Source organism: Mustela erminea, chromosome 17 (genome assembly GCF_009829155.1).
Source record: "Mustela erminea isolate mMusErm1 chromosome 17, mMusErm1.Pri, whole genome shotgun sequence".
Classification (NCBI taxonomy): domain Eukaryota; kingdom Metazoa; phylum Chordata; class Mammalia; order Carnivora; family Mustelidae; genus Mustela; species Mustela erminea.
The window spans coordinates 12676197-12688716 of record NC_045630.1 but is presented as its reverse complement, the minus strand read 5'-3'; the positions used below and the strand labels follow the sequence as shown (position 1 = coordinate 12688716).

The window sequence follows — 12520 nt, the reverse complement described above, 5'->3', positions numbered from 1 at the left end:
TGTTCTCATTTTATAGATAAGAAAACCAAGACATAGAGAGGATAAGTGACTTATAAAGGTATTCCTAGAAGAATAAATCCAGAGCCCACTCGCCAAATCTCCAAGTTTTATGGTCTTCTGTATAAAAGTATGTACCAGATCCAAACAAAACGGAGAAAAAGGATGCCTCTAGGGATGGAAAGAGAGCAAAGAGACTGAAGAAGGAAAAATAGGGGAACTTCAATTTATCTGTAATGTTTTATTCTTTAAAACAAAATGAAAAAAACCTTGCTTCATATGTGGAAGAGTGAGCACTTACGAAACCAATCTATCTGCATGAGCTCAAAAACTCTGGACAAAATAGAAAAACCAACTACCTGAGGCTCTTTAGAAACTGAACAAAAACATTCAATTTTTGGAGGGAAGTCAATACCTGAAGCAAGTGATTGGTCTCAGCGAATTTACTGGCTTTTGCAGTTTTACCTTGAAGGCAGCCACAGTTGCAGCTTTAGTACCAGGAAGCTAAGATGCCAATACAGAACCTGCCATCTTTCAAGTCAGAGGAACAAGGAAAACCAGACTGAGGCAACAAGAGCTGCCAGAGCCAGAGTGAGGGGAACCCTGGAGAGAGCCAGAGAAAGGCTAACTCTAACATTGTGTTTAAAGTTAGCACAGGTCTCTGGTTGACCCCTGAACCATCTATGCAAGGGAAAATCAAAAGAGGCTTGTAACTAAGGCTTAAATTAAAGAACTAAATTGAGATCTGACCTCTCTGTAGGTCTGATAGTCTGCAATTTGACTTTTACTGAGTTAATTCCCTGTTAAAACAAAAACATTGGAAAGCCTGGGTGGCTCGGTCAGTTAAGCGGTTGCCTTCAGCTCAGGTCATGATCCCAGGGTCCTGGGATTGAGTCTTACATCAAGCTCCTTGCTCAGTGGGGAGCCTGCTCTCCCTCTGCCTGCTGCTCCCTCTGCTTGTGCTTGCTCTCTCTCTCTCACAAATAGTTAAATAATAAAATGTTCAAAAAACAAAACAAAACAAAACAAAAAACAACAGATGAAAGTCCAGAGAATAAAAACGACTTTGCCCAAGAGTTTAGAGGCAGAAACAGAAATAAAAAACAGGGGTTCTATGTATGATTGTAAAAATGTGTCCTGTACAAAGGCATTTGGCTAAAGATCTAAAATCTAATCTGTGTTTACCAACCAAACTATGTGGCCATGAGGGTAGTGTCCAACCAGGCAATTCATGCTAGAACACTTACAGACTACTAGGAGCCGTGATAAAAGCTACCAGCCCCAATTTCTAATTCAATGCTTTTTCTACTAGATAGTGCTTTCTTTTACTGTTATCCTTTAAATAAATTTACCTTTAGTAAGGTTAATTTTCATGCTCTTGTATTATTTTTAGAAACTCAGAGTCAACTCTGCCACAGTAGTAAACTAGAACATAACCATATCTAACTTCATATAATACACATGTTAATGAAAACTTATGGGGAGATGCAGAGATAAAAACTATGCCATATATTCTTCAATGTTCCACTCTCAAAAGCAACCAGTCAATTAAAATTGACCTTTTTGGAGTCTAGATCAGCTCAACAACTCAGTTTAATATTTCTGAGTGCTCATGTGAATAAATGAAAATGTTTGTTTTAAAAATAGAGTATTTCTTAATGATAAAGAAGACTGCAAAGTTTGTCCAGTTATTGAGATTAAAGCCAGATTAATTCAGCCACTTCTTTAAGATGAATGTTTGTTGCTCTATTTGTAAAAAAAAAAAATTATTCAGCGAGAAACTAATGGAGGAAGGAGAAAAGAAATGAAGAGCTAATTCAGACACTCCTGTTCTTCCCTAGTGTTATAGTACTGTGCTGTACTATATCATTCTTTAAGTCTTCCTTCTCCATTATAATAGTAAAATAAATACAGAAAGATGAATTATGAGTAAATAATAGTTGAAAATATACTAGGGAATTGGGACACTTAAAGTAATTAAATGGTAAGTTTTTAGGTGAGAATCATGTCCATTTTAACAGGTTTCCCACTCCAGCGTCACACTCCACTTAATTAAGATTTTACTAAGAGAGTTAAAGTAACTCATTTACAAATAGAGTTAATCAGTGTTCAGTACAGGGTTTTGACTTTAAAAGACACTCAAAGTTGGACAGAGGTATTATAGCTATTTATAAATGTTTACCTTATCTGCAGGATTATAGAAAAAAATTATCTGAAGATTCTTAACTTACAGGGACAGGCTGGAGATAATATCCATAAGAATGGGACCAAAAGTCAGCTTAATTTCATGGAGAATTTTGGTCATGAGACTCTCAGTCTCAAAGTAGGGAAAGTAGCAACTCTGACACCGGAAAGGGTGGAAACCATCAAAGCTTCTTATTAACTCACCGTAAAGGAGATTAAGGACATGAAAGAGAATAGGCACAGACCTACCTTTCTCAAACTTAGAAAAGGCAACTGACTTAAGGCTGCACTGATGACCCTTGCACGTTCCAATCAGCTCACCAGCTTTTACATCCCAAAATTTGGCTGTTTGGTCACCTGCTGCTGTAACCTTTCAAAATATAAGGTATCATAATTTAATAAATCAATGCTTTATCAATATTTAACCAGATTCCAATAAAATGAAAGTCACTTACAAGTTTAAGTTCACCAGGAACCCAGGCCAGATCAAAGACAGCATTCCAGTGAGCCATCCATTCTAAACAAAAAAAATGGTGAATGTGAAATGTCTAGACTATGTTCAGGGGTAACCTTGTTAATAGCAGTTTGAATTTCTTAAAAGCTACAGTGAAAAAATAAGTCGTCAGTGCCCTGTCATCCATGGGTCAAGAGAACTTGTATACTCACAGAACTTACATATTTCCTTCACTCTTGCAGAGAACTATCACTTGATATCAAATTTCTTTTCATGAGGTGACTAGTAATATATTCTCCAAAATGGAATCTTTCTGAAATATTCTCCAGTTCAAAAATCTTCATCATGCTCTCTGAATGGAATCTGAAGTAGTTTGACATTTAAGGTTCTGCATGCTTTGGCCTTTATCTCTGTTGCACGGTTTATCTTTGTCTCCACATACCTTATTCCAACCAACTGGATCCCTCTCCATTCCATAATTATAGCCTATGCTTTCTTATCTCTAGGCCTTTGCTAATGCTGTCCCTTCCACCTGGCATATCCTATTCTATCTTCACAGGTTTAAATACCACAGTCTCACTTAAATATTCTCTTCATGAAAAATTGTCCTTGCAAACTTTACCACATGAGAGCTCTCCTTTTGACACCCACGGCATTTTTTGGGTACATCTTTATCATTTATAGCCTGTTTTACTTATTTCCACACTTGATATAACTAGTTCCAGATTATTAGCTTCTTAAGATCAGTATAAATTTGCCTTATATAAGAAAGATGCTTGGTCAACATAAATATTTTAAAGTAATGTTTCCTCCAACCACATTAAGTGTAAAAGATTTAACTTTTTAAAAGAAGAACTGTTTTTAATCCTAAACTGTATTTTTTTTTCAACTTTCAGTGAAAGTATTGCCATATTTACAATATTATTGCCAGAAGAGCCATCTACCATTTTCTTTTAACCTGGTCCCTAAATAGACTTCATCAGAAGTGAATATAATTGGAAATATATTCAAATAACAATTTACTTGAAGATTTATGAATTTAAAATAATGTTAAAACAAAAATTTTAGGTCTAGACTTACCTTTGACACACTTCTTTCTAGAGGCTTGTGATTCTGTGTTGTACAATCTAACAAAGCCTTCTTCATTGGCAACTGCTAGTATATGCTCCATATTGGGAGCTAAATAAGAAATAAAGAATACATAAAGAATAACACAAAAATTTTAAAGCTGAGCATAAAGCTATAAAAACAATACAATACAGATTAACTGAAAGCTACAAGTTAAATACAAAGAATCTGAAGAGGGAAGATGATTCTATCCAAATAGCATTTGATTATGGTATTTGAGAGGTAATTTGAATTAAAGATTGCTTAAAATTGCCTTAATATCTAATTCAGTAAATGACTCAAAATCACCAAAATTATCTCAGATAATCTCTTATTTAGAGAAGAGTAGGACTTAAATAAAAACAATAGTGACACTGACCAATGGCAAAGAAAAGCACACGATATAGACCACCAGCAGGCTGAGTCTATTAGTTAAATTTCCTTTTCATACCCCTTTACTTTTCCCCTCTCAAACTATTAACAGTGGGGACAAGTACTCCATTTCTGTTCATATGTTCCCCAGTGCATTACAGAGAGATTCCATCAGACCAAAAGGTATATCCATTGGGCAAAACAGTTTTCATGATGGTTGAACCTTTGCAATCCTTTCCCAGTATCCGTTAAAAAGAAAAGAAAAAAAAATGCTATAATAGTCTTATACTTTAGAGGAAATAAATAATTATGCATAGAGATTTTTAAAAGTCTTATTTCATAAATCAGAAAACAGCTATTAGAAAAACTCTACCATCTATCTAACCTACTTTTTCTTGAAAGGGGTATGTTCCAGTATATATTTTTTTTAAGTAAGACATAGATCATTTCTGAGCAAGCCTAGGTTAGGTAGTAATTCTCTTACCAGAAGAGAAGGTACATCCAAAAGGAGGAACTGGGGCTCCTGTTTCTCCATAAGAAGTGTGCTCATCATTACAGTTGCACTGATAACCAGTTAGAAGGGACTGTAGAGGGTACTGGGAAGACCATCCTAAAGTAAGACATAATTCTTTATAGATTTCAATATATCATCACATTTCAATATTTTTAACAAGTGCAGAGGTAAATATTTGTTTTTAAAAGCTTTATATATTTTATGTAAGTCCACTCACTATTCAGGGTCCTCTAAAATAGTTTCTGGTATTTTCCTAAGGGGTCCTAAGGTAGAAATAAAAAGCATTCTCAACTTCTGGTGAGGTACAGCTTTGGGCTTATCATCTAAAATGGACTCTTGCTGGTACACTGAAGATTTTAAGAAACAAGTGGCCTTTGTACATTAAAAAAGATCTTACCCCTCCTACACCCTTTGGTGACCAAGTATAAAACACAACCACTAAAGACTACCATAACCATTAAAACTGCCATTCTCTTCAATTAACATTTCGTTTCCAGAGTTTCTAAATCAACATTACTCAAATTCTTTAATTACCTGCAACATCATATATAATCCAATGGTCAAAGAGTTAAAGGAAATAATGAACGTAAATTTACCTGCCTAGCTACTAAAATATTCACAAGTAAATTCTAACTTCACTTCCTTTTTCCAATACTGAAATTCTAGGATTCTTTTTTTTTTAAGTTTTTTTTTTTTAAATAAAGATTTTATTTATTTATTTGGCAGACAGAGATCATAAGTAGGTAGAGAGACAGGCAGAGAGAGAGAGAGAGAGGAGGAAGCAGGCTCCCTGCGAAGCAGAGAGCCCGATGATGGGCTCAATCCCAGGACCCTGGGATCATGACCTGAGCCGAAGGCAGAGGCTTTAACCCACTGAGCCACCCAGGCGCCCCTGAAATTCTAGGATTCTAAAATGTCAACAAGTCACAGTATCTTAAACTATATTAGAGCAATTTTAAAGTGAGGCATTATGTACCCACCCCTAGAGTACAATCAAGCCCGGGTTAGTAATACGGTCAGAGAAGTCTTTAGAGTAGGTGAAATCAAACACGTCAAGAGATGAGTTAAGTCTTCACTGAATATACAAGAGAGAGGAAGAAATTCAGGGTAGAGGGAGCATTTATTCTGCTTGGGTCAGAGATCAAATGGGCACTATGGTCCTAAATAAATGGTAAGCCATCTTCAAAGATTTGTTCTATTATTTAGATATATAGGTCAACACATTTTAAATATATAAAAGAAACATTAAATAAATGGTTACTGAGAACTAAATGTTTATTAAGCATCAGAAGAAACAATGAAGTTACAATCTATTGAGAGCTGTTTAAATAATAAACTTCCACACTTTAGGGTACTTTCAATTATCACTTTTCATCAAGAATACTCTTTGGAGAAGACATCTAAGTCTGATATAGCCTCAGACAATTCTAGCTTTGATGTTCCTAGAGATAACCTGAAGGAATCAGTACAAAAGAGGCAAAGAATACAATCCAGATTTAGTAATTATTCCTGGGGGAGTATTACCTCAAGGCCAGGTATCGTGTAAACAAGCTATTAAAAGATCACTAAAGAAAGAATAAAATATATTGTAGAGTTCCATCTACAGTTCCATCTACAAATATCCATCTACAGAATGAATTTTAAAACAAAACCTCTGTATATATATACACTTGTGGTTTGGGAATAAAAATCATAATAAGCTAGTGATTGCAACATACAAATTCAAAAGGACCAAATCTTGGAAATTTCAGGTAGAACTGAACATGATAAACTTTGGATACCTAATTCTTTACAATTAAGCTGACTCCTTCACCTCTACCTCACTGCTTCCTGACTAACATTCAAACACCAACAAACAGCCTAACGTGGCTTAATAACTTATCCCCATCTACCCCTCCATTTCTGTAGTCCCTACAACACACAGTTGTGGACTGATATCTTGAGCAAGTTTTGGATACGTACTGTGCTATACAGTTTCCAACATGAACAAGTAATTCTTCCCCGCGTAACACTCATTTGGAAAAGCCTATTATCTCCTCAATGTACAATTTAAGCCCCTGGGATTACACACCAATTTTCCAAAGAGTATCCAAAACTCAAAGACATGAGTTTTCAGATAATCAGTTGATACAGGTACATTTCTACTACTGATCTGAGAAGATTGAGGTTCTTTTTCCTCCTCTCCCTTCATCACTGCTTTTCCTCCACTTTTCAAAAGAAAGGCATTTCCCTGCCCCAATCTTATACCTTGCATTGATCCAAGGTACAAAAACTTCTGGGACTCCAATTAAAAGATAATAGGATAATTCCTTTAATAAAGGCATCATAAACAGCAAAATCCATCTCTTTAAAAGATACACTTCCAATAAAATTTTACTTTTTGCTTCATTTATTTATCAAAATTAAGTCTATATTGTTTTGACCATTTGCATACTAGTAATCGTAACAATTCAATTCAGAGGAAACTCTTGACACTTAGAGCCTTATGATTACAGAAAATACTGAGTTTATTTTTTTCCACAGAGAAGTATGACAGCGTGATCAATAAGGATTGAAAATAACTTTTAAACTTAGACTGATATTATATTAGGATAAATTCTGTGGGAAAAATAAAGTGGAAATAAAAACAAGGGAGAAAAAGCCACTAGAGCTGACCCTCAAACACAGGTCTGAACTGTGTGAGTCCATTTATTTGTGGATTTTTTCCCCACAAATACAGTAATGTATCTGTATTTTCTCTTCTTTATGATTTTCTTAGTAACATTTCCTTTTCTCTAGCTTTATTGTAAGAATACAGTATATAACATGTGTAACATAAAAAGTACGGGTTAATTGACTATTTATGTTATTGGTAAAGCTTCCTTCCAATCAACAGGAGGCTATTTGTAAAGTTTGGGGAGAGTCAAAGTTATAGGTGATTTTTGACTGGATGGGGTTTGGTGACTCTAGCCCCTATGCTGTTCAAGGTTGAAATTTACATTGAAAATCTGGCATTTAAAGAGTTTGTTCATATTTTTAAAAAATGATTGTTATGATCATCAAATCACTATAATGTTCATATTCTATTAGATAAATTTTAAATGACATAGCATTTTTATTTAAAGATTTTATTAAGTTTAAACCTATGATAAAAACTTTCAGATAACAACTTAAAAATAAATAGAAGAGTAATCAGATTTCTACTTTAGAAAGATTGTTGGCAATAATGTGGAGAATAAACAGGAGAGAAGGAAACTAAGAGGCCACTTGGGAGCCTTGTTATAATAGACAAGTAGTTATTAGGACCCAAACTAGGGAAATGAAATGGTAAGCATAGAACAGATCCAAGTTATAGTGATGAGGCAAAATCAGTGGGGACAGAAAGAGGACAGACTCAAGAGATTTTAAGGGACTTTTAAGGGAATTTTGTATATCTTGAGGAAAACAGAGGAATTTTGATTGACTCAGGTTTCTGGCTAGGAAGACTAGTTTAAAATAATGGGACCACTTCCAAAAGTAGGTCATCTATAGCAGGTTTGGGGAAAAAGTGAGTGCAGTTTTGAGTACTTGAGTTTGAGATGTTTGTGGCACTGACCTGCTGGATGGTCACGCGGCTTTTATAGGAATAGATGTAAAGTATAGGGAATGGAAGGTTGCAAGTAGTAGTGGAAGATGCCCTGGTTGTGGCTCATCCATGAGAGTAGGGAGAAGGAGAAAAGGGGCCTAGAGAGGAACACCAACATGGAAGGAGAAAGAAGATGGTCCTCTAAGGTTCACTGCATAATCTACACCACGGAATGAATTTCAGTGTCTGACACATAACAATAAATGAGTATTTGTAAATGAGAGAGAAGGGGGAAGTAGACAGAAAGATTGGAGAATTAGGAGAATATCTGTTACACAATAGAGGCTAAGTATAAACAGCTTGCCCCTGGTCTTGCAGGCCCCTGGTCTTGCAGGCCCCTGGTCTTGCAGGCCGTAAGGAATGAAGCTGGAATTAAACCTCTGGCAGTTTAATTCCAAGACAGATCTCAATCACTGGGCACTACTGCCAGTCATGACAGAGCACAGAAGTCACCCAAGCAAGTTTCCAGCAGAGTCAGAGAGGGGCATTTAGAGTATAATCAGAAAGATTATCCGGGGGGAAGTAGGGGAGAACGGATATAAAGCTCCAGTTGGAGGCAGGAAGTTGTGGGACTACTCCTCAGTCCACTTCTCCATATCCTCTTCCCAGACCTTTGCCTTAACATAAAAAGTTCCCTTCTCAGATTCTTTTTTGTTTTCCACAGGGTTTCAAAGAAAAAGAAGACCTAGTCCGTTTTTAAATGAACGAGGTTTCATTTGTATCCAGACTCAGTCTGCGTAGTAACTCCCACCTCAGAAACGTACCAGGTTTCAGGTCGATGACACCCAAACCTAAACTCAAAGCTCCCACGGCCCGTCGTTTTACCTTAAGGATGTTTTAACCTCAAGAACTGTAGCGAGGAAGTCGGATTTCCACATACTATGGAAATATCCCCCAAATCATACCGTTACAGTGAAAAACAAAACAAACCTAACGTTTTGATCCCATTTCTGTAAATAACAATACATAGTACCTTGGCCCTGAGAGTAATCTACTTTAATCGATCACGAGTGGTTATCTCTGGGGGCTGCGGTTATGGGCATTTTTCACCCTGTAATTCCGTATTTTTACGCACATGCAGTAATCAGGGGGAACATTTTTCGGACCATGCTGGAAGCAGATGTTGTCTTCTCGGCTGGAATGAGTTCCTTAATAGCGGATCACACTCCCAAGTATATCTAAGCGAATAGTAGGGCTCACTAAAGTTCTACAACAAACTAATCAATGAATCGACAAATCAGTCAGCGAACACGAGTCCTGACGATCTCACAAAGCTGTGGAGCCGCGCGCACACACACAAATGCACGCATTTTCCAGTTACTGTGCAACACTGAAGCCGTAAAGAAGGCCGGTCGATTCGACTCTCTTCCCTCCGTCAGCCCACATTACGATTTTAAAAATCCCGATTACGATTAAAAGTGTCCCAAGGGCAAGAAAGCGCAGCTTGTTTCAGCAGTCCTCGCTAACACGAACTCACTCCGGCCATGGGAGAAGTCGGGGGCTGGGAAACAGAGTTGGAGTCGGCCTTGGTCCGCCGCGTTGTTCGGGGCAGGCGAAGCCCGCCAGCGAGAAGAAGCGGTTAGGGCCGTTACTCACCATTTCTCGGGACGCCGAACTGGGGCTGGCGGAGCACCGAATTGAAGAGCATCTGGGCCAGAGGAAAAGGTTCAACTGACAGAAAAGCCGTGAAAATGCCCCCCAGCTTCAGCAAAAATCGTATCTTGCGCCCCTCAGAACACGACTAGTTATTGCCTCCAACTCCCGCCACAGTAAGCCCCGGCCACCAAACTCCCCGCCAAACTGACGTCACGCCGTCTGATTGGCTCCCGCGGCGGCGTCCGGGCGCCTCCGAGTCACTTCCCCCTTCCAATCCCCGCCTCCTTTTCTCCGAGCCGCGGGAACCCAGGGTTCAGGAGCTCCCTGAGCGCCTGCGCGGGGGGCCGCAGAGGCGCTGGCGAACGGCGGGGTGACCAGGACGCATGCGTAACAGGGCTTGACAGAGCGCGGAGGAAAAATCCGCGAGAAGGTGGTGGAAGAAGATGGCGGTGCTGGGGCAGAGTTTGCAATCTTTTTAAATAGGCTAGTCGAGTGACTATTCGGGTCATGGCGTCAAACGCAACTAAATCTTTCCTGGCAGATGCCGGCTATGGCGAACAGGAGCTGGATGCTAACTCTGCCCTTATGGAATTAGACAAAGGTATTCGAAAGAGCGGGCTGAGCGGGTGAAACGGGCGTGGGGGGCAATGGCGCCACCAGGCGGTGGCAGCCGTCAGTCAGGCGCATGCGCCTAGCTTCCCGGGGCGGGGGCGAGGGCGGGCACCTATGCTTTCCGAGAGTCCAGAGCACTTGCAGGTTTGGGAGATTGCAGGAAAATTGCAGCGTTGCTATTTTGGCTTTGCACCAGCTGAATAAGTAGAGAGCTCCAGTGACGGGCCGTGTTTGACCGCTTGAGGGCACAGTCCCCCGATTTTCCAAGCAGTTTGTAAAAATGCTACATTCAAATTGTGAAATTATTTGTCAGTAGGTTCAGTTGAAACAAGGTCTTCATCAAGAGTGCTGAATAATAATCTTGCACCCACTTTATAACGATGTATTTTATTTCTGTAACTTACCTACGGGTTACTAGACATTAAATACGACCAAGAAAATCCGAAAAGCATAGCTCCTCTTTCGTATAAATTCCACGAGTTCTGTTTTCCTTTGGGAGGAGGGGTGGGAGGTGTAGGGCTGCTTGGTGTAGTGAAAGGAGCTGGGACTTAGACTGAGTCGAATTCTAGTGCCACCGATTTTATGATCATGGGCAGGTCACCCAACTTCACCCAACCTTGTCTTTTTTGTCTGCAAAGTAGATCCAGTACCATTGAGCTTGCAGGACTGTTGTAATATTAAGCGATATAATTGTATGCAAAAGAATCCATTATTAAATGCTAAAACAGATATGCCTTCTTAGATAAGGCTATGGAAGGCAGATGCGAATATTTGACAGGTTTCAGTGATTTTTATTGAATGGGGGAAACATTTGCCACGTGGTATAGTTAATTCTTCATTAACTAGAACCAATATATAATACATTGAGAATTGGGACTACAGATTAGAAGGATCTGTCTTTAAGTCCACTTTGAGCCGGGTTCCCAGCTAACTTTTTTGGGATTTCATTTTCTTGTTTTCTAATCTGTAAACATTTCTAGTGGGTAGGTCTAGGTAAGAGTTTCTCAGACTTTTTAAAAAGCTTTTAACTCCTTTTGATTAACATATAAATGTCACAACACTCCGATGAGATATTCCTTTGGTTGAGTCACTTAGTGCATTCCCTTCAGTCAAGAAAATAATGTTCAACTTTTTACTTTCTCTTACCAAAGCTGTAGGGCTTTTCCCCTATGAAATATAAAATTATAATATTAAATGTGTTTTTTAAACACTGCATAACCTTTTCCTTTCCAGTCTGGAAATTTCTTCCTTTTTCCCCAGAGAGAGTTGCAGGTCCACATGTCTAATAACTGAGAGTTGCAGGTCCACATATCTAATAACCCCACCAAATCGAAAGACATTTTCTACCACTCTGGGCCATGTGGGGTTACATCATAATGATGGTGAGATGGGTTGGAGAGCAAAGGTCAGGATCAGACTCTGAGATGTCAGAAAATCTAGAATTGTTTAATTCCTAAAAATTTGCCATTGTGTTAAGGAAAAAAACCCCACAATTTTTGCTTCTTAGAAGTTGAAATAGAAACATTTCAGAACTGTAAGAAATAAATGGATGGCCACTGAGTGTTTAAGTAGAAACCAGCTGTCAGTCATAGGTGTTAAGTGGTCACTTTCAGTTCTCCCAGGTGAGTATTTCCCAGGTAATTCTCAGGCTCAGAAAGAATATTTGAATAATATAAGAACAAAATTTTTGTTCTTTTTCACCTCATCATGCTCTATACCTTTTAAAGCTGTTAAGAAATTAGATTTCAGGGGCGCCTGGGTGGCTCAGTGGGTTAAGCCTCTGCCTTCAGCTCAGGTCATGATCTCGGTCCAGGATCAAGCCCTGCATCGGGCTCTCTGCTCAGCGGGCAGCTCCTTCCCTCTCTCTCTCTGCCTGCCTCTCTGCCTACTTGTGATCTCTGTCAAATAAATAAATAAAATCTTAAAAAAAAAAAAAAGAAATTAGATTTCAGAAATAGCCAGTTTCATTAGAATATAGTTCAGTATTTTAACTATTGAGTCATTTCATGCTTTATCTGTTAAAATATTTTTGTTTTATGAGTGGAAGTTCGTAGGGTCAGAAGGCTACAAGTTCTAACTT

The 12520-nt window shown here is 38.5% G+C and overlaps 2 protein-coding genes across 5 annotated transcripts in view; one reads left to right on the top strand and one right to left on the bottom strand.

Annotated features, from left to right (window-relative positions):
- The window catches only part of DTL (denticleless E3 ubiquitin protein ligase homolog), a 45134-nt gene extending 35037 nt beyond the window's left edge, over positions 1–10097 (bottom strand). The window contains exons 1-5 of one of the 4 annotated variants that reach the window (XM_032319141.1): positions 9829–10097; positions 4599–4724; positions 3716–3814; positions 2637–2698; positions 2431–2551 (exon numbers count right to left, since the gene is read on the bottom strand). In XM_032319141.1, the coding sequence (XP_032175032.1) occupies positions 2431–2551; positions 2637–2698; positions 3716–3814; positions 4599–4724; positions 9829–9880 (460 nt within the window). In that variant the 5' untranslated portion in view covers positions 9881–10097. The other 3 variants (XM_032319140.1, XM_032319143.1, XM_032319142.1) reach the window with 3 other exon arrangements.
- A 35-nt stretch (positions 10098–10132) lies between these two features.
- INTS7 (integrator complex subunit 7) overlaps positions 10133–12520 on the top strand; it is a 92286-nt gene continuing 89898 nt past the window's right edge. The window contains exon 1 of the mRNA XM_032319138.1: positions 10133–10429. Coding sequence (XP_032175029.1) covers positions 10336–10429 — 94 coding nt within the window. The 5' untranslated portion in view covers positions 10133–10335. The remainder of the gene's footprint in view (positions 10430–12520) is intronic.